Source organism: Mobula hypostoma, chromosome 8 (genome assembly GCF_963921235.1).
Source record: "Mobula hypostoma chromosome 8, sMobHyp1.1, whole genome shotgun sequence".
NCBI lineage: Eukaryota > Metazoa > Chordata > Chondrichthyes > Myliobatiformes > Myliobatidae > Mobula > Mobula hypostoma.
Window position 1 is genome coordinate 106,011,571 of NC_086104.1, and position 21,213 is coordinate 106,032,783.

A 21,213-nucleotide genomic window follows, 5' to 3' on the forward strand; every position below is an offset into this window, starting at 1 on the left:
CCAACATCGGGAACAATCTTCCTGCATCTAGCCTGTCCAATCCCTTTAGGATTTTATACGTTTCAATCAGATCCCCCCTCAATCTTCTAAATTCCAACGAGTACAAGCCTAGTTCATCCAGTCTTTCTTCATATGAAAGTCCTGCCATCCCAGGAATCAATCTGGTGAACCTTCTTTGTACTCCCTCTATGGCAAGGATGTCTTTCCTCAGATTAGGGGACCAAAACTGCACACAATACTCCAGGTGTGGTCTCACCAAGGCCTTGTACAACTGCAGTAGTACCTCCCTGCTCCTGTACTCGAATCCTCTACCTGCATGCCCACTTTCAATGACTGGTGTATAATGACACCCAGGTCTCATTGCAACTCCCCTTTTCCTAATCGGCCACCATTCAGATAATAATCTGTTTTCCTATTTTTGCCACCAAAGTGGATAACTTCACATTTATCCACATTAAATTGCATCTGCCATGAATTTGCCCACTCACCCAACCTATCCAAGTCACCCTGCATCCTCTTAGCATCCTCCTCACAGCTAACACTGCCACCCAGCTTCGTGTCATCCGCAAACTTGGAGATGCTGCATTTAATTCCCTCATCCAAGTCATTAATATATATTGTAAACAACTGGGGTCCCAGCACTGAGCCTTGCGGTACCCCACTAGTCACTGCCTGCCATTCTGAAAAGGTCCCGTTTATTCCCACTCTTTGCTTCCTGTCTGCTAACCAATTCTCTATCCACATCAATACCTTACCTCCAATACCGTGTGCTTTAAGTTTGCACACTAATCTCCTGTGTGGGACCTTGTCAAAAGCCTTTTGAAAATCCAAATATACCACATCCACTGGTTCTCCCCTATCCACTCTACTAGTTACATCCTCAAAAAATTCTATGAGATTCGTCAGACATGATTTTCCTTTCACAAATCCATGCTGACTTTGTCCGATCATTTCACCGCTTTCCAAATGTGCTGTTATCACATCTTTGATAACTGACTCCAGCAGTTTCCCCACCACCGATGTTAGGCTAACCGGTCTATAATTCCCCGGTTTCTCTCTCCCTCCTTTTTTAAAAAGTGGGGTTACATTAGCCACCCTCCAATCCTCAGGAACTAGTCCAGAATCTAACGAGTTTTGAAAAATTATCACTAATGCATCCACTATTTCTTGGGCTACTTCCTTAAGCACTCTAGGATGCAGACCATCTGGCCCTGGGGATTTATTTGCCTTCAATCCCTTCAATTTACCTAACACCACTTCCCTACTAACATGTATTTCGCTCAGTTCCTCCATCTCACTGGACCCTCTGTCCCCTACTATTTCTGGAAGATTATTTATGTCCTCCTTAGTGAAGACAGAACCAAAGTAATTATTCAATTGGTCTGCCATGTCCTTGCTCCCCATAATCAATTCACCTGTTTCTGTCTGTAGGGGACCTACATTTGTCTTTACCAGTCTTTTCCTTTTTACATATCTATAAAAGCTTTTACAGTCCGTTTTTATGTTCCCTGCCAGTTTTCTCTCATAATCTTTTTTCCCCTTCCTAATTAAGCCCTTTGTCCTCCTCTGTTGAACTCTGAATTTCTCCCAGTCCTCGGGTGAGCCACTTTTTCTGGCTAATTTGTATGCTTCTTCTTTGGAATTGATACTATCCCTAATTTCTCTTGTCAGCCACGGGTGCACTACCTTCCTTGATTTATTCTTTTGCCAAACTGGGATGAACAATTGTTGTAGTTCATCCATGCAATCTTTCAATGCTTGCCATTGCATATCCACCGTCAATCCTTTAAGTGTCATTTGCCAGTCTATCTTAGCTAATTCACGTCTCATACCTTCAAAGTTACCCCTCTTTAAGTTCAGAACCTTTGTTTCTGAATTAACTATGTCACTCTCCACCTTAATGAAGAATTCCACCATATTATGGTCACTCTTACCCAAGGGGCCTCTCACGACAAGATTGCTAATTAACCCTTCCTCATTGCTCAAAACCCAGTCCAGAATAGCCTGCTCTCTAGTTGGTTCCTCGACATGTTGATTCAAAAAACCATCCCGCATACATTCCAAGAAATCCTCTTCCTCAGCACCTTTACCAATTTGGTTCACCCAATCTACATGTAGATTGAAGTCACCCATTATAACTGCTGTTCCTTTATTGCACACGTTTCTAATTTCCTGTTTAATACCATCTCCGACCTCACTACTACTTTCGTGGGGGAGTCTAGGACCAGAGGGCACAGCCTCAGAATAGAGGGATATCCATTTAGAACAGAGATGAGAAGGAATTTATTTAGCCAGATGATGGTGAATCTGTGGAATTCATTGCCACCAGTGGCTGTGGGGGCCGGGTTATTTGATGTATTTAAGGTGGAGATTGATAGGTTCTTGATTAGTCAAGGTGTGGAAGGTTATAGGGAGAAGGCAGGAGTATGGTGTTGGGAGGAAAAATGGATCAGCCATGATGAAATGGCAGAACAGAACTGATAGGCCGAGTGGCATAATTCTGCTCCTATGTTTTATGGTTTTATGGAACAAAGGGTGCTTTTTTCTGGTTGGCTGCTGGTGACTAGTGTTTCGGTGTTGGGACCGTTTCCTTTAAACTTTAAATGTCAATGATCCAGAAAAAGGAATTGATGGCCTTGCATATGATACAAAGGTAGGTGCAGCGGCAGGTAGTGTTGTGGAAACAGGGAGTCTGCAGAAGGACTTGGACAGATTAGGAGGATGGATAAAGAAGTGAGTGATGAAATCTAATGTAGGTAAGTGTATGGTGATGCACTTTGGTGAAATTAATAAAGGTGTATATTTTTTCTAAATAGGGAGAAAAATTAAACATCAAATATGCAAAGGGATTTGGGAGAGCTCATTCAAGATTCATATGCTTTTGACATAAAGGCCAATAAACCATTTGTTTTCCTATCTGTCATTTATACTGTACCTACATGACTTTCAATGATTTGTAATATCAGCACCTGGGTCCTTTTGAACATCAACATTTCACAGTCTCTCACACTTAAATAATACTCTGCATTTTTGTTCATAACTAAGGCAGATAACTTCACATTGCTGTAATAAAAAGTGAAAACACAGTAATTACTTTTAAGGTAGAATCCCTTCCCACAAATGTGGCCGGATTTGTTTTATATTTCAAGTATCTGTGGTTTTATTCATTTTAAAGTCAAAGAGTCATAGTTATACAGCATAGAAATAGGTCCTTTGGCCCAACTAACTTGTGAGGATCTAGTTGCTCCGCTGAGCTTGTCCCATTTCTCTGCATTTAACCCATATCCATCTAAACCTTTTCCGTCCAAGTACCTGCCCAAATGCCTTTTAATTTATAATTCCCCCACCTTGCTTACTTCCTTTAGCAGCTTGCTCCATACCACCATGTGTGAGAAAATTGCCTCTCAGGGCCCTTTTAAATCCTTCCCCTCTCACCTTAAACCTAGTTTTATCTCATTTATCACATTGTCTTCCATCTGTCACTTAGCTTACTTAAATCCACTTTAGGCTTCTCTGCATCCTTAACAGTTTTCTTAATTCCAATTCATGTCATGTCATCTGCAAATTTCTCGACGCCATATTTGGTCTCCTCAGCCAAATTGTTGCTATTGTAATTTAAAAAAAAACTTTTCATTTCATGGAAACTGAAAAGACTGCAGATGTTAGAATCCAGAACAAACTATAAACTGCTTGAAGAACTCAGCAGGTGCAAGCAGCATCTGTGGTGGCAATGGAAATGTCCTGATGGAGTGTCTTGTGAAACATCAACCACACCCTTGCCTCCACAAATGCTGCCTGACCTGCTGAGCACTTCAAATACTTTGTTTTCATTTCCTTTTGGTGCGACTATGAGTGGTCACATTATTTTTCCTTTATTTAAACAGGACGTCGGGCGCGTTTCAACCCACACTGATTCACTGTTTCCTGGAACTGGCATTTAATCAGGAGCAATACCTAGCCCCCGCCTCAGGCTCTCTCCCACATCAGCTTGCCAGCTCACATCTACCTCGACAGGTGTCGCTTGGCTGACATCTGCGCATCCCCCAACTTGCCGAGAGAAGCTTTGATTAGTCGGGAAGTGGTCATTTCACAAATACAGCAGGGCAGAACTAATCCTTTCGGATGGGAAACAATCTCAACAAAACCCGTGATAGTTCTCGGCGTTAGTGACCCCAACAAACCCCGCCACCCAGCGCCAGCCAGCCTGGACACGACGCGCATGCGCCGAACTGTGGTGCGAGAGGCGGCGCGGCTGCCGCTCGCTGATTGGTTGCTGCGCGGTGGTGGTTATGCGCAGGCGCAGTGCGGACGATAACCGGCAGCGTTGGGTAACCTGCGGCTGGGGTGGGGATTGAGTGGTGAATTGATGCGATCCCCTATTGACAGGGGTTGTTAAGCCGGAGTGAGTCGGGAACTGTGGAGACTGGGGTTGCTAAGCCGGAGTGAGTCGGGAACTGTGGAGACTGGGGTTGCTAAGCCGGAGTGAGTCGGGAACTGTGGAGACTGGGGTTGTTAAGTCGGAGTGAGTCGGGAACTGTGGAGACTGGGGTTGCTAAGCCGGAGTGAGTCGGGAACTATGGAGACTGGGGTTGTTAAGTCGGAGTGAGTCGGGAACTGTGGAGACTGGGGTTGCTAAGCCGGAGTGAGTCGGGAACTGTGGAGACTGGGGTTGCTAAGCCGGAATGAGTCCGGAACTGTAGAGAAAGGGTGTGAACCCGGATTGAATCTAGATCTCTCTGGACAGGGGCTTTGAACCAGGAGCGAGTCCGGACCTGTTGGTCAGCGTCTTTGCACCCGGAGCGAGTCCGGAGCCGTGTATGAAATGGGGGGGGGGCGGGTGCTGTGAACCCAGAGTGAGTCCTGAGGGATGGGGGCTGTGAACCTTGACTGAACCCCAGTGAGGTGTGTACGCTCCACCCACTGTTGTGTGGAGGCTGGACTGACGCTGCCATCTTCCAGTTGCGAGAAGGAGTGGTCGGGCATCCCAGTTTAGATTAGAGAGGTTGCACATGGTGTCTCCAAGATGAATGCAGCTGTAGCACTGACTTCTAAGGGCAAGTGTGGTGGTGTGCCATGGGGTACTAATCTGCAAGTGCTGACACAAGGTGAAGTCGAAACCTAACTCCCCTACGTCTAAACTACTTGCTGTGAATGGTCTTGCACCCATGTGTGCAGCTGGTTCAGTTAGGAGATGGCACCATTGTAGAGAATCAAGACTCTTGGTTTGCGAGCTTGGCAAGTTGTGGCTGTCCCCAAAATCCACAGATCATGGAAGTGTTTCATCACTATATGTAGAATTTATGGCTCAATCGTTGTTTCTTGCTTCTGAGAAAGAACATCAATACCTGTTCCTTTTATTGTATGTTAATCAATGTATAGTTTTTATAAGGCAGATTTAAGTAGTTACTGGCTATGATCGGACAGTTTAATGATATTAATATGTTGAATTTAGTCGCATCTTAATACTTTTTGATCGGTTTACATGTTATAATAAGTGTTGTTAGAATAATGGTTTCAGCTTGTTGTTTAAACCACTTACCTGATTTACAGTTGTTCTGAAATCATTTCTCCAAGGATTTGGTAACATTGTGGAAAAAGATGACTGCAGAGATTCTCACTCACTATTGTTGGAAGAAATCAAATGATCTTCAGTACTGTGATTTGCTAGGATAAGGATTGTCCTGTGAAGAGAGATTAAGTGGACCTGATCTCACTAGATTTTAGAATAATGATGATCTTGACAGGGGAGATGCTGGAATGATGCATCCCCTGTGTCTGGAATAAAGGATCACAATCTCAAAATAGGGGTTCAGCAATTCAAAACAGATGAGGAGATTTTAATCTAGATGATAATTACGTAGATGGCGTGAGATTCCCCTGGGTCCTCCATTTTCCTCCCACGTACTTTTTTCAAGTATATAAAACAAGATAAAGAGAGATGAGAGTGGATATAGGACCAGTAGAAAATGAGACAGGAGAAATAATAATGGGTGACAAGGAGGTGGCAGACGAACTAAATGAGCATTTTGCATCAGTCTTCACTGTGGCAGACACTAGCAGTGTGCCAGGTGTTGAAGGCTGTGAGGGAAGAGAAGTGAGTACAGTTACTGTTACATGGGAGAAGGTGCTCAAAAAGCTGAAAGACCTAAGGGTACATAAGTCACCTGGACCAGATGAATTGCACTCTAGGGTTCTGAAAGAGGTAGCAGTAGAGATTTTGGAAGCCTTAGTAATAATTTTTCAAGAATCATTGGACTCTGGCATGGTTCCAGAGGACCAGAAAATTGCAATTGTCACTTTCCTGTTTAAGAAAGGAGGGTGGCAGCAGAAAGGAGATTATAGACCAGTTAGCCTGCCCTCAGTGCTTGGGAAGATGTTGGAGTTCATTGTTAAGCATGAGGTTATGGAGCACTTGGTGACACAGGACAAGATAGGACAAAGGCCGCATGGTTTCCTTAAGGGAGAATCTTGTCTAATGAATCTGTTGGAATTCTTTGAAGCAATTACAAGTAGGATAGATAAAGAGGATGCAGTGGATGTTGTATATTTGGATTTTCAGAAGGCCTTTGACAAAGTGCCACACATAAAGCTGCTTACCAAGTTAAGAGCCCATGGTATTACAGGAAAGTTACTAGCATGGTTAGAGCATTGGCTGATTGGTAGCAGGTAGCAAGCGGGAATAAAAGAATCCTTTTCTAGTTGGCTGCCAGTGACTAGTGGTGTTCCACAAGGGTCGGTGTTGGGACTACTTTTTATGCTGTATATCAGTGATTTAGACGATGGAATAGATGGCTTTTTTGCCAAGTTTGCAGATGATATGAAGATTGATGGAGGGGCAGGTAGAGTTGAGGAAAAGTGTATGCTGCAGAAGGACTTTGACAGATCAGGAAAATGGGCAAGAAAGTGGTAAATGAAATACAATGTTGGAAAATGCATGGTCATTCACTTTAGTCGAAGAAATAAATGTGCAGACTATTTTCTAAACAGGGAGAAAATCCAAAAATTCTGAGATGCAGAGGCTTGTGCAGAACACCCTAAAGGTTAACTTGCAGGTGATTCATTGGTGGGAAGGCAAATGCAATGTTAGCATTCATTTCAAGAGGTCTAGAATACAAGAGCAAGGATGTGATGCCAAGGCTTTATAAGGCACTGGTGAGGCCTGACCTTGAATATTGTGAACAATTTTGAGATCCTTATCTAAGAAAAGATGTTCTGGCATTGTAACGGGAAGATGTTCAGGGAAGATTCAGAAGGATGATTCTGGGAATGCAAGGATTTTCACATGAAGGACATTTGATGCCTCTGGGCCCGTACTCGCTGGAATTTAGAATGATTAGCAGGGAATTCATAGAAACCTTTTGATTGTTTGATTGTTGAAAAGCCTAGACAGAGTAGATGTGGAAAGGATATTTCCTATGTTGGGGAAGTCTCGGACAAGGGAGCACAGCCTCGGGATAGAGGGGCGTCCATTTAAAACAGAGATGTAGAAAAATTTCTTTAGCCAGAGGGTAGTGAACTTGTGGAATTTATTACCACAGGCAGCTGTGGGATCCAGGTCATTGGGTGTATTTAAGGCAGAGATTGATAGGTTCTTGACTGGACAAGGTATCAAAGGTTGCGGGGAGAAGGCCGGGGAGTGGGGCTGAGGAGGGGCGATAAAAGGATCAGTCATGATTGAATAGTAGAGAAGACTCAATGGGCCAAATGGCCTAATTTTGCTTCTAAGTCTTATGATATGGGTGGTAGGGGATGCAGATATGGTGGAGGTGTTTGAGGCTCTTGTATAAGAAAATGTATATGTCAAGATACAGATATTGTGCAGACAGAAGTGATTATTTAGCCATTTAATGCTAGTTCATTTAGTGTGGCACACCGTGTGGACTGAAAGTCTTGTTCCTGTATGGTAGCCAAATAGTTCTGGAAAAAAACATAAGAATTTTTACCTAAGACCTTGAAGTTGAACCAAGCAAGGATTTATTTCACTCATGACCATGTCCTATTTCTATAATTCTTTATCTGGTGCTTTATTTTCTGTGATGCAGTCATGGCCTGTTTTGAAGAAATAGGGAAGATGTCCTCTCAGCATCCGAAACCTGTCGGTCTGGTTCTTGAGTATGGTACTGCAGGATTCAGAGCAAAGGCAGAACAACTCGATCATGTGATGTACCGCATGGGCCTTCTGGCGGCACTGAGGTCAAAGAAAACTACACTCACCATTGGAGTAATGGTCACAGCCTCCCATAATCCAGAGGTAATATTCAACACTCAGTGTGTGACTCTGAACGGGGTTCCCAACATTTTTTATGCCATGGATCCCTACCATTAACTGAGGGGTCAGTGGACCCCGACTTGGGAACCCCCCGGTTTTATCATTCTAATTTTAATTTTATCTCAAGCAGTCCCAGTGAAGTGAAGACTGCTGTGTATTTAAATATGTAAGTAAGCCATTGGACTGGTGTTGGAAGTTTCAAATACAAACAGAATAGACAGGAGTTGCTCAGGTATTACCTGTGCGGAAATACAGTTAACAGTTCAGTGTTGATGGCCAAAGACCATTGAACTGACATATCAAATCCATTTCTCAGAACAGTAAAGACCATTGTAGAGTAGAATTAGGCCATTTGGCCCATCGAGTCTGCTCTGCTATTTCATCATGGCTGATCCATTTTCCCTCTCAGCCCCAATCTCCTGGTCTTCCATCTTATAAAATGTGATCTTACACTTAGGTGTCGCTTTCCTGCACGAACCCTTTGTCTTCTAATCCCTTAATATTCAGAAATCTGTGATTTTCTGCCTTGCATAGAATCAGCAACTGAGTCTCCACGATTCTCCTGGGTAGAGAATTCAAATGTTTATAATCCTTGGGTGAAGAAACTTCTTATCTCACTCCTGAATTCTGACCCCTTCTTTTGATTCTGAACTGGATCAATGTGGTTTATAAGGCTGTGGGAGCAGGTCAGAGATTGACTATTCTGTGGGAAGTAGCTACTTTGCATCAACTTTGAAGCAAAAATTATTGGCAGGTAGAAGTAGATTAGTCCGAATATCCATGAGTGTGAAGTTTGATACCTTTTGCACTAAAATACTATCCAGATTAAGCAGCTGGTTTGCACTGCAGCTCTCTTTAAACATTCATCCCTTTCATTAATAATTATGAAAAAGCAGGGCTTCCACATTTGTAGCCTGGGGATTACTACTTGTGCCATGTGCTAGTCAGGTGAGAATTCTATGTATAGTGTGGTTTAATACATGGCAAAGCTGCTGATGCAGGTGGCGGAGGGGGCTTCAGATTTCAGTAGGTACATTTAATGTCAGAGAAATGTATACAATATACATCCTGAAATTCTTTTTCTTTGCAAACATCCACAAAAACAAAGGAGTGCCCCAAAGAATGAATGATAGTTAAATGCTGGAACCCCAAAGCACTCCTCAACTCCCCCCCCACAAGTAAGCAGCAGTAAAGCAATGACCCCCCCCTTCCCTACCAGCAAAAAGCATCAGCACCCTCCACTCAAGCGTGCAGCAAAGACACAGACTTGCAGTACCCCAAAGGCGACTCGTTCATCCAGTATTCGACATACCACAGGCTCTCTCTCCCTAATGAGGGAAAAACAGGCGTTCCCATTTCACAGCAAGACAGGAGACATAACGAAACAACTCGCTGTTTTATGGCATTAGAAGTCTGTTTTGTTGCTTTTTGCCAGCTGTGTACCCAAAGAACTCGGGTCCCTGGGCACGCAGCAAGGAGCCAGCTCACTGCTTTCAATCTTCCATGTACTCCCATGACACATCAGGCAGCAGGTAGGAACTGTACAAACTAGACTTTTTACATCTGAACTGGAGGGAACCAGTATCCCATTTGAGAGGTTTGCTAGTGGTTCTGGAGAGAGCTTAAACTGGGGTGACTGGGGATGGGACTCACAGCAGAAGGGCAACAGGTGGTAGGGTTGAGGCAAGAAAGATGGGATGACAGGTAATTCAGAAAGGGAGGACAACAAGAGCCAGGCTAATAAACACAGTGGGACTGATGGGCTGAGATGCGTCTTTTTTAATACTGTACTTGGAGTATTATGGATAAGGAGGATGAACTTAGATCCTGGATCAGTACATGAAATAAGGAAGTTTTTGCCATTGCAGAGATCTGGAGGGACAGGACTGTTAGTGCGTTTCATTGTTTTGGATGTGACGGAGAGGGGGTTATGAGCTTGGAGGGTTGCACTAATAGTAAGGAAGAATGTCAGAGCAGTCCTTGGACATACTGGAGGGCTTATCCTCAATTTGGATGGAGCTCAGAGAAAGGACAATTGCAATTACACTATAGCCCCCCATAGTCACCAAGAGGTGAAGGAACTGATATATAGACAGATTATGGAAAGCTACAGAAGCAATAGGGTTGTCATAGTGGTGTACTTTAAAATCACTAGCTTTGGTGTGGCATGATAGCACCACGGCCAGTGTAACACTATTGAAGTGCCAGCAGCCTGGATTTAATTCCCCCCGTGGTCTGTGAAAAGTCTGTACGTTCTCCCCATACCCACATGGGTTTAGTCCAGGTGCATCAGTTTCCTCCCACAATCCAAAGATATGGGGGTTAGTAGGTTAAATTGGTCACGTGGGTGTAATTGGATATGGGGGTTAGTAGGTTAAATTGGTCATGTGGGTGTAATTGAATATGGGGGTTAGTAGGTTAAATTGGTCATGTGGGTGTAATTGAATATGGGGGTTAGTAGGTTAAATTGGTCATGTGGGTGTAATTGGATATGGGAGTTAGTAGGTTAAATTGGTCACGTGGGTGTAATTGGATATGGGGGTTAGTAGGTTAAATTGGTCACGTGGGTGTAATTGGATATGGGGGTTAGTAGGTTAAATTGGTCACGTGGGTGTAATTGGATATGGGGGTTAGTAGGTTAAATTGGTCACGTGGGTGTAATTGGATATGGGGGTTATTAGGTTAAATTGGTCACGTGGGTGTAATTGGATATGGGGGTTAGTAGGTTAAATTGGTCACATGGGTGTAATTGGATATGGGGGTTAGGTTAAATTGGTCACGTGGGTGTAATTGGATATGGGGGTTAGTAGGTTAAATTGGTCACGTGGGTGTAATTGGATATGGGGGTTAGGTTAAATTGGTCATGCGGGTGTAATTGAATATGGGAGTTAGTAAGTTAAATTGGTCACGCGGGTGTAATTGGATATGGGGGTTAGTAGGTTAAATTGGTCATGGGGGTTAGTAGGTTAAATTGGTCACACAGGTGTAATTGGATATGGGGGTTAGTAGGTTAAATTGGTCACGCGGGTGTAATTGGATATGGGGGTTAGGTTAAATTGGTCACGCGGGTGTAATTGGATATGGGGGTTAGGTTAAATTGGTCACGCGGATGTAATTGGATATGGGGGTTAGTAGGTTAAATTGGTCACGCGGGTGTAATTGGATATGGGGGTTAGTAGGTTAAATTGGTCACGCGGGTGTAATTGGATATGGGGGTTAGGTTAAATTGGTCACGTGGGTGTAATTGGACAGTGTGGCCTCACGGGGCCCTTGTTACCATGTTGTATATCTAAATAAAAATAAAACGAATATTGATTGGAATTTCCTTAATACAAGAAGATTGGATGGGCAAGATTCCTTCAGTGCATCTAAGAGAGGTTCATGAAACAGTTTTTCAAGAGTCCAATGAGAAGAGAAAACGTACTAAATCTTTATTTGGCAAATGAGCCAGACCAGGTGACAGACCTGATAGTGGTCAATAAAGGTAATCTTTAAAAACTCTTTAATTTCCTGGATTATTTTGCTCCATAGAGTTTGTGAACTCATTGTAATGAATAAGGTTGCCATTAGTATGTTTTTAAAGTTGTGAGATTGCATGTTAGGTTCATTCAGCCCTTCTCTTCAGCACCCCCAGTAATGTGGGAGATAGCCAAATGCTCATGCAAAGAGGGCATTGGTAAGACCAGATGTGGAATACTGTGAACTGTACTGACCTCCTTATTTTAGAAAATATGTTCATGTATACTATGGGTTGTATGAAGAAAATTGGACAGGCTATGTTGTATCTGTGGTGAGGGAGGACTTGATTGAAACATTAAATCCCAAGGAATCTCAACAGGGTGAATATGGTGAGAATATTTCCGTGGGTGAGTCTAGAACTATAGGAAGGGTCAATATTTTAAAAACAAAGGGTTAGCCATTTAAGACAAATGAGATGATTTTGTTTTTTCTTGAAGGTTCATGAATCTTTGGAACTCTGTTCCTCAGAGCTGTGGAAGTCGAGTCTTTGAATATTTTTAAGGATTAGATTGATAGGCAAAAAAGGAAAAGATAGATGGGAATGTGGCATTGAGGTTCAGCCAGGAAGGTGATTTAGTGTGGGAGTGACAGGAGAATGCAGGGTTTGATGCAAGATTCCTGGCACATCACATCAGTTTACACACTGAGTAAATATCTTTTCAAAATGCAAGAGAACGTATATATTTAGGTATGTATTTGAGACTGGATGACCAAGGGCGCTGTAATTAACCCACAAGCCCGACACTTGGTGGTCTACCAGCACATGGAGATGTCCATGGCTGAATGCTGCCAGCTGGCACATTGTTGCCTGCAGGAATACGTGCTGAGGGATGCACTCAAACTTGATGCAGCCACCACGAAGGCCCATTGGGGAAGGACCACAGTTTAAGGTTTGTCACCCGCGGGAGCGGGAGGGGTCGGGTGGGGAGGAGTATATCCCTCATCAGCGGTGTGGGTAGGTGAATCAACATAGTGCCACAGGAGTGGCTGGAGATGTGGAAAGGCATAGACCATAAAGGAACTTCGGTAAAGAATGAGAGTCAACGCCTGGCTTTTTATTGTAAATAAGTTTTATTCTTGACTAACATTTGAGGGTCAACGAATGATTTATTGTAAACATCTTTAATTTGAATAAGGACTGAGATTCAAGGCATGATTTATTGTAAACATCTTTAATTTGAATAAGGACTGAGTCAACGCATGATTTATTGTAAATAACTATTTATTGAATAAGGACTGGGAGTCAATGAATGGTTTTTATGTAAATAACTTTATTGTAATATTTCTGAATAAAGTATATTTTTGGGAAAAAAAATTAACTCACAATCTACAGACTCAGTCCAATGTTAGTGTGAAAAGTACTGAAAACTAAGTAAACTTAGTAAGCACAAATGCCCAATAACCTGATTTTCTTTTTTGGAACTGTATACCGGCCTAAGAACACAAAAATCAGGAGTCAGAAATTTGGCTACTTGTGCCCAGTCCATTGACTCATTGTGATTCAGTGAAGTCACAATCACTCTTTGGTTTCTGCTCTATTTTCTCTTTGATTCTCTTAACATCCAATAATGTGTAATTCCCTGGTTCACATCTTTACTCTTATGCTGTAGGTATTTCATTTAGCAGTTCTGTAAGAGCAGTCTGGTCTGCTTTCAGCCTGTTTGGGTTATTGTTGAAGATGAGGGATGATAAGGGGATATGTGCTATTCAATTGGCCGGAGGTTTTCTTGATGAAGGACAATAAGGTAGGGCTTGGTTTTTTTTTTGTTGGGGGGAGATGAAGAGAGAAGACGCTGGGGAGAACCGGTTGTAGTATACGAGCTGGTGGGAGACCCGTTTGTTCGAGATGGATTATGAGTGACGTTTGGAAGGTGGTGTGTGCTTTCATGTTGACCGAGGGCCCAGCGTATGAGTGACAGAGAGATTCAAGATGAGCTCCAACTTGTGCATATTTGACTGTTTAATTAGAATCTTTTTGTTACTCTTTACTAACCCTTCAGTTAAGATTTATAAATATAATTCCTTCAATCGTATGCAATGTACTGTCTGTTATTCTGTGGCATTAATTTGTACAGGGTAGCAAATGACACAATATCCACACAAACCGGGTTTGCGGGGATCAAGCGCACCTCAGTTTGACGAGTTTAGTGGAGCCAGAGGTTGTCTTCCCTAGACTTACACAACCAAGGAAACCAGGGTGTTTCAAATGTATTGAACCTCTGTCTCAAATGTACTCAGTCCTCTAACTTTTCAGCGCCCTCTAGATGAGGAAGCTGTCTCTTATCACCGTCATGGTTGGCTAACCCCCTACTTTGAGATTGTCATACTTGGTTATAGATACCGTATCCAGGAGAAACATCATCCCTGTGACTCCATTTACCCCATCTCTGGAACCTCCCTGGCAAATCATTGTTCAACTCCTTTTATCAGAACCATTTCTGCCCTTGGGTAGGAGAGCAAACCTGTGCACGAGTGGTCTCACTGGCATCCTATATACTTTCAGTAAGATCTCTTTACTCTTGCACTCAAATCCCATTCGAGAACATCGACGTACTACTTGCGTTCTTAATTTCTTGCTGTACCTGCATATTAACTTGCACTAGTTTGTGTATAAGGACACCCAGGTGTTTCTGAACATCGCCTTACAGTTGCTTATCATTTAACGTATACTGAATTTGTTTTTATACCAGTGTATAATGCGTAATTTTTTACCTTGGTATTCCATCTGCCATGTCCTGGCACGGCTGCTTATACTGTTCTCACATCTTCACAACTCACTTTTGCTTGGCTTTTTACCTTTAGAGTCGTACGGCATGAAATTGGGCTTCAAGTCCATCTGGTCCATGCTAATCCCAATTCCCATCTGAGCTAGTCCTAATAGCCCACATTCAGCCCATATCCCTGTAATCATTTTTTGTCCATGTTCCTGTCCAAGTAGCTCAGTGACATTCTCAGCGTATTGGTCTCATTAACTCATTATTAATCTTATTGAATGGCAGAGCAGGCTCGATGGGCCAGCTGGACTCCTCCTCCTCCTGTGTCTTATGTTCTAATTAGCAGGAAGTTTGGAAGAAACAGAATTATCAGTCAACATCTCTACAACATGTTAGTCTCAGTTTATTACCATTTTAAATGATTCCTTTCCATTACAGGAAGACAATGGGGTGAAATTGGTTGATCCACTAGGAGAGATGCTTGCATCAGCGTGGGAAGCCCATGCCACTCAGTTAGCAAATGCAGAAGACCAGGATCTAAAATCTGTTTTAACCAATATTGTTGAGAAGGAATCTATAAATCTGCAGGAAGAGGCTCGGATATTTCTTGGCAGAGACACACGGTAGGTGTTACAGTTTTGTGATTACAGATATAGCTGGAGTTGGAAAACATCAAATTTATTTCTCCATATGAGGGAGTGTAAAAGACTCAAAGTGAGGAATAAACCATCATTCCATTGTTTTACATTGTGGTAATGTTTGTGGCAATCATTTTCGTCTCATTTGTGTGGCAAGAAGAGTACTTGAAACTAACTATCCTGAACTTCGCTTTACTTCTGTGGTAGTAGCTCCTCGTCATCTTGAAAACTTTCCTAAATTAATATCTAGGTAATTCATTCATAGTCAATGAGCAAAAGTGTTTTTGAAGTTCAAAGCATCAAATTTGGTATAAAAGTCGGGGGCTTCTGTGAAGCTGTGATTCCTGCCCTCGTATAAGCTTCTAACATTTGACATACCTACAGTACTATGTAAAAGTCTTAGGCACATATATATAGCTAGGGTGTGTAAGGCTTTCGCACAGTACTGTAGAAATTCTATGTATTGCAGTATACTGTTGCTGCCAAAAAAATTCATGACGTGTGATGATAAACGGAATTCCGATATGGGACTCTGCTGTGGATGGAGAGTGGGGAGGAGACAGGGACAGGGGAATTTTTCTTCTAGTTCTTGATTTCCCAGCCCTTGGAAAACGATTGCGTGCATCATCCCATCTATGTGCCCTATAACTTTTGTAGAACTCTATAAGATCACCCCTCATTCTCCTACATTCCTAGCCAGTTCAGCCTCCCTCAGAAACTCATCTTCTTTAGTTCTGGTGACATCCTCCTAAATCTTTCCTGTGCTTTTCAAGCTTAATGGCATCTTTCTTTCAGCAGGGTGACCAAAACAGAACACAATATTTCCTGACGAAGGTTCTTGGCCTGAAACGTCGACTGCACCTCTTCCTATAGATGCTGCTTGGCCTGCTGCGTTCACCAGCAACTTTGATGTATGTTGCTTGAATTTCCAGCATCTGCAGAATTCCTGTTGTTTACAATATTTCAAAAGCAGCCTCACCCAATGTCTTGTACACCTACAGCATAATATCCCAACTTCTATACGTAGTGCCCTGACAGATGAAGACCAGTGTGACAGAAGCTTTCTTCACACCCTGTGTGCCACTTTCAGGGGCCCATATACTTGTATCTATAAGACCTGTTCATTGTGTAAGTCCTATTCTTATTTATTTTTCCAAAATGTAACACCTCACACTTAGCTGAATTAAACTCTACTTCTTGGCCCTTTTTCCCATCTGATCAAGCTCCTTCTGTCCTTCCTGATCACCATCTTCACTGCGTACACCACCACCTATTTTAGTATAAGCTGCAGACACCAAAGGTCAGTACACCAGACTACAGCAGCATCAGAATCAGGTCTGATATCAGCGGCATATATCGTGATATTTGTTAACTTTGCGGCAGCAGTACAATGCAATACATAATAATATAGAAATAAAATGTGAATTGCAGTAAATATATAAAGTACAAAATCAAAAATTTAAAAAGTGTGAGGTAGTATTCGTGGGTTCAGTGTCCATTCAGAAAATTGGATGGCAGAGGGGAAGAAGCTGTTCCTGAATCGTATCTTCAGGCTTTTGTACCTCCTTCCTGATGGTAGCAATGAGATGAGGGCATGTCATGGGTGATGGGTTCCTTAATAATGGACACCACCTTTCTGAAGAATTGCTCCTTGAAGATGTCTTGGATACAACGGAGGCTAGTGCCCTTGACGGAGTTGACTAATTTTACAACTTTCTGTAGCTTACTCCGATCCTGTGCGGTAGCCCCCCCCCCCCACCCTCATACCAGACGGTGATACAGCCAGCCAGAATGCTCTCCAGCTACACCTGTAGAAATTTTCCAGCATTTTAAGTGACATACCAAATCTCCTCAAACTCCTAATGAAATATAGAGGCTGTCTTACCTTCTTTATAGCTGCATCGATATATTGGGACCAGGTTGTCAGGAGGTTTGATGGTGAGGTTAGGAATGGTGCGGAGAGAGTGGAGGGAAATGCAATCAGAGAAGGTGAGGTTCGATTAGGAGAGAGGAGTGGTGAAGCTGAGGCAGTTGATATCTCGTTTGCGGTTAGAGATGACAACTTTATAAGATGCATTTGGAGCATAAACTGAGGATTATTCATCTTTTGGCTTTGAGCTTTTCTGAGTGATGAAATTGATAATGAGTTGGGGAAGCAAATTAATTCAACCAACAGTGACCAATTAGTTTTCAATTTAGGACTCATCTTGAGATTATCTGAGAAGCAGTAAATAACCAAATGACCAGCTTGCCTTCGTGCTGTGTGACATGAGCATCAGTTTATTTAACAAAAATGAGCTCTGTGTGTGTGTGTGTTCTATTCTGTAATTTTGTGTTCTGAATGTTTTTTTATTTTCAGACCCAGTAGCCTAAAGCTTTCCCAGGCTGTTATTGATGGTGTGTGTGTCTTAGGAGGAACTTACCAAGGTATGTGCTGAAGTTAGGATAACAGTAAATTCTTCCAAAAATGATCATATAATGTTCATTTCGTTCTGTTTGAATTTAAAACTTATATTTTAAACTTTGAGTGCTGATTGAAGGTACCATCATTTTTGAATGCCTCCAAAAACAATAATAAATGAAGAAATTGGTTGCCATTAAGTGCAAAATTTTCAGTGAGGACAATCTTTTAATATCATTGTTAAAATACACCCTATTTTAAACTCCTTTCTAACAAACATAGAAACATAGAAAATAGGTGCAGGAGTAGGCCATTCGGCCCTTTGAGCCTGCACTGCCATTTATTATGATCATGGCTGATCATCCAACTCAGAACCCCGCCCCAGCCTTCCCTCCATACCCCCTGACCCCTGTAGCCACAAGGGCCATATCTAACTCCCTCTTAAACATAGCCAATGAACTGGCCTCAACAGTTTCCTGTGGCAGAGAATTCCACAGATTCACCACTCTCTGTGTGAAGAAGTTTTTCCTAATCTCGGTCCTAAAAGGCTTCCCCTCTATCCTCAAACTGTGACCCCTCGTTCTGGACTTCCCCAACATCGGGAACAATCTTCCTGCATCTAGCCTGTCCAATCCCTTTAGGATCTTATACGTTTCAATCAGATCCCCCCTCAATCTTCTAAATTCCAACGAGTAGAAGCCCAGTTCATCCAGTCTTTCTTCATATGAAAGTCCTGCCATCCCAGGAATCAATCAAACAGTTTGGATCACATTGTAGTAACACTAATTTCACATGATAGAAATCTTGGATATCCTGGTGCCTGATGAAGGGTCAGACTGATTTTTATCAAGCTATTAGTTTTAAGTTGTGTAATTCTCTTTATTGTAGACTATGGTCTTGTCAGCACACCTCAGCTGCACTATATGGTTTGTTGCGGGAATACCATGGAGCAGTATGGAATTGCAACAGTTGAAGGATATTACCAGAAACTTTCTCGTGCATTTATTGCCTTGATGAAGCAGGTGATTTATTTTTCTATAGTGACTGATTATTTGCAGAAAAAACATGGAAATTAAAAATACCTGTTGAAATTTTCACATAAAATGTGAACTCTGCTATGGCATCCAAATTTAACAGCAGTGTGATTGATACAAGACAAACAGAATTAATCCTTTGAGCAACAGTCAAGTCAGTGCCTTAAATATATATTCATTCCAAATTGACCACAGTTGAATCTGTTTCAAATCACTGAACACAAAACAGTGCAACGCAGGAACAGGCCCTTTGGCCTATAGTGTCTGTGCCAAATGAAATTAATTATGTTATTTGCACATGCTCCACATCTCCCTCTTCTGTATATTCATATGCCTAACTAACAACCCCTTAATCAGCACTGTCATATCTACTTCCACCATCATCCATGGTAGCATGTTCCAGGCACTTGCCCCACACATCTCCCTTAAACTCTTTCTCTCTGATCTTAAAGCTATCCTCTCTGGTATTTTACTTGAGGAAATAAACTCTGATTGTCTTTTTTTTCTTTTTTTTTACCCCTTATAATTCTATAAACTTCTATGAGGTCTCCAACTCACCAGAGACTATAATTGAAGTATTATTTATTTATTGAGATACAATATTTAATGGGATTCTGGCCCTTGGAGCCGTGCTGCCCAGCAATCCCCGGATTTAATTCCAGCCTAACCATGGGACAATTTACAATGATCAATTGATCTACCAACTGGTACATCTTTTTGACTGTGGGAGGAAACCAGAGCACCCGGAGGCAACCCACGCCGTCACGGGGAGGACGTACAGACTCCTTACGGGAAGCAGTGGGAATTGAACCTAGTTCTCCAGTATTGTAAGGTGTTGTGCTGAGCGCTACACTACCATGCTATCTCATAGCTAATATCCTCTAAGCCATGCAGCATCCTGCTGAACCTCCTCTGCATCCTCTCCAAAGCCTTCACATCCTCTACGGGCACTGGAACAGCTCACAATACTCCAAATGCAGCCTAACCAATGTGTTATGCAGCTACAACATGACTTTCTGACTTGGATACTTAGTATCCTGGCCAATGAAGGCAAGAATGCATACTCCTCCTTTAACAGGCCATCTGCTTTTGTTGCCAATTTATTTGAACTTGTCTCTTTTCTATCTTGGGTAATGGGTCAAAGGAGAAATTTTCCCCTAGTGAGAACCATTTCAAGTGCAAATGAAGATCGTTGTGATTGATGCAGATCCATCAGCTGAATCCAGCACGAGGAGAGTTCTTAGTTTGTTTTATCAATGATTTCCCTATCTTAAAGAATGAAGGTGATGACCACATAAACATTGTGGAGCCTGCAGATGCTGGAATTCCAGAGCAAGACACACAAAGTGCCAGAGGAACCCAGCAGGTCAGGCGGCATCAATGGAAATGAATAACTAGTTGAGGTTTTGGACTAGACCCTTTATCAGGAGTGGAAAGGAAGGCAGAAGAAGCCAGGATAAGAAGTTTGTTTGGAGGGGTGGTGGGGGGTTAGAAGGACAAGCTAGAAGATGGTGGATGTGGGAAGGGTATGAAGTAAGAAGCAGGGTGGTGATAAGTGGGGGGGGGGAAGCAAAAGGAGGAGGAGTCGGAGAGGAGAGTAAATAAAGGGAAAAAGGAGGGGCACCCCAGTCAGGTGAGGAGAAGAGGTCAGAGGCCAGAGTGGGGAAATGAAGGAGAGGGAATGGGGAGGGAAAGTTAGACATTGATGTTCATGCCATCAGGTTGGAGACTATCCAGATAGAATATGAGGTGTTGCTCCTCCTTGTGAGTGGCCTCATCATAGCAGAAGAGAAGGTCACAGACTGACATGTCAGAATGGGCCCGGAACTGAAATTGTTGGCCACTGGGAAACTACGTTTTTTGTTGATGGAGCTGAGGTGCTTGACACAGGGGACCTCCAATATATGTTAGGTCTCACCAGTGCAGAGGAGGCCATATCAGGACATAGTAAACAACCTCACAAATTAACATGTGAAATGTTAACTCTCCTGGAAGGACTGTTTGGGGCCCTGAATGGAGGTGAGGGAGGAGGTAAATGGGCAGGTGTAACACTTCAGCCACTTGCAGGGTTAAGTGCTTGGAGGGAGATGAGTGGGGAGGGGTGAATGGACAAAGGAATTACAGAGGAAATGATCCTTGCGAATTGCTCCTTCTTGGCTCTTATCCCTGCAAGCAGCTGAAATGTTACACCAGTCCATTCACCTCCATCCTCGCATCCATTCAAAGCCACAAACAGTATTTGCAGGTGAAGCAACACTTCGCATGCAAATTTGTTGGAGCTGTCTATTGTATCCAGTGCTCCCAATGTGGTCTCCTCTACACTGGTGAGACACGATGTAGATTGGGGGTCTGTTTTGTTCAGCTCCATCCACAAAAAGCAGAATTTCCTGGTGGCCAACCATTTCAATTCCTATCCCCATTCCCGTTCCGACGTGTTTGTCCATAGCCGCCTCCTTCTGTTACGATGAAGCCATTCTCAGTTTGGAGGAGTGACACCTCGTATTCCATCTGGGTAGCTTTCAACCTATTGGCATGAACAATGATTTCTCCAACTTCTGTTTTTTTTTTAAACTCCTCCTTCCCTCACCTTCATTTTCCCACTCTGGCCTCTTGCCTTTTCTCACCAGCCTGTCATGTC

The 21,213-nt window shown here is 42.7% G+C and overlaps 1 protein-coding gene across 8 annotated transcripts in view; it reads left to right on the top strand.

The window, feature by feature from the left end:
• Positions 1 to 4,260: 4,260 nt before the first annotated feature.
• pgm3 (phosphoglucomutase 3) overlaps positions 4,261 to 21,213 on the top strand; it is a 44,187-nt gene continuing 27,234 nt past the window's right edge. Inside the window, exons 1-5 of one of the 8 annotated variants that reach the window (XM_063056547.1) lie at positions 4,261 to 4,344; positions 8,043 to 8,251; positions 14,941 to 15,125; positions 17,500 to 17,567; positions 18,430 to 18,563. In XM_063056547.1, the coding sequence (XP_062912617.1) occupies positions 4,290 to 4,344; positions 8,043 to 8,251; positions 14,941 to 15,125; positions 17,500 to 17,567; positions 18,430 to 18,563 (651 nt within the window). In that variant the 5' untranslated portion in view covers positions 4,261 to 4,289. Of the gene's footprint in view, positions 4,483 to 4,527; positions 4,683 to 8,042; positions 8,252 to 14,940; positions 15,126 to 17,499; positions 17,568 to 18,429; positions 18,564 to 21,213 lie in introns of those variants that run through there. The other 7 variants (XM_063056539.1, XM_063056541.1, XM_063056545.1 and 4 more) reach the window with 7 other exon arrangements.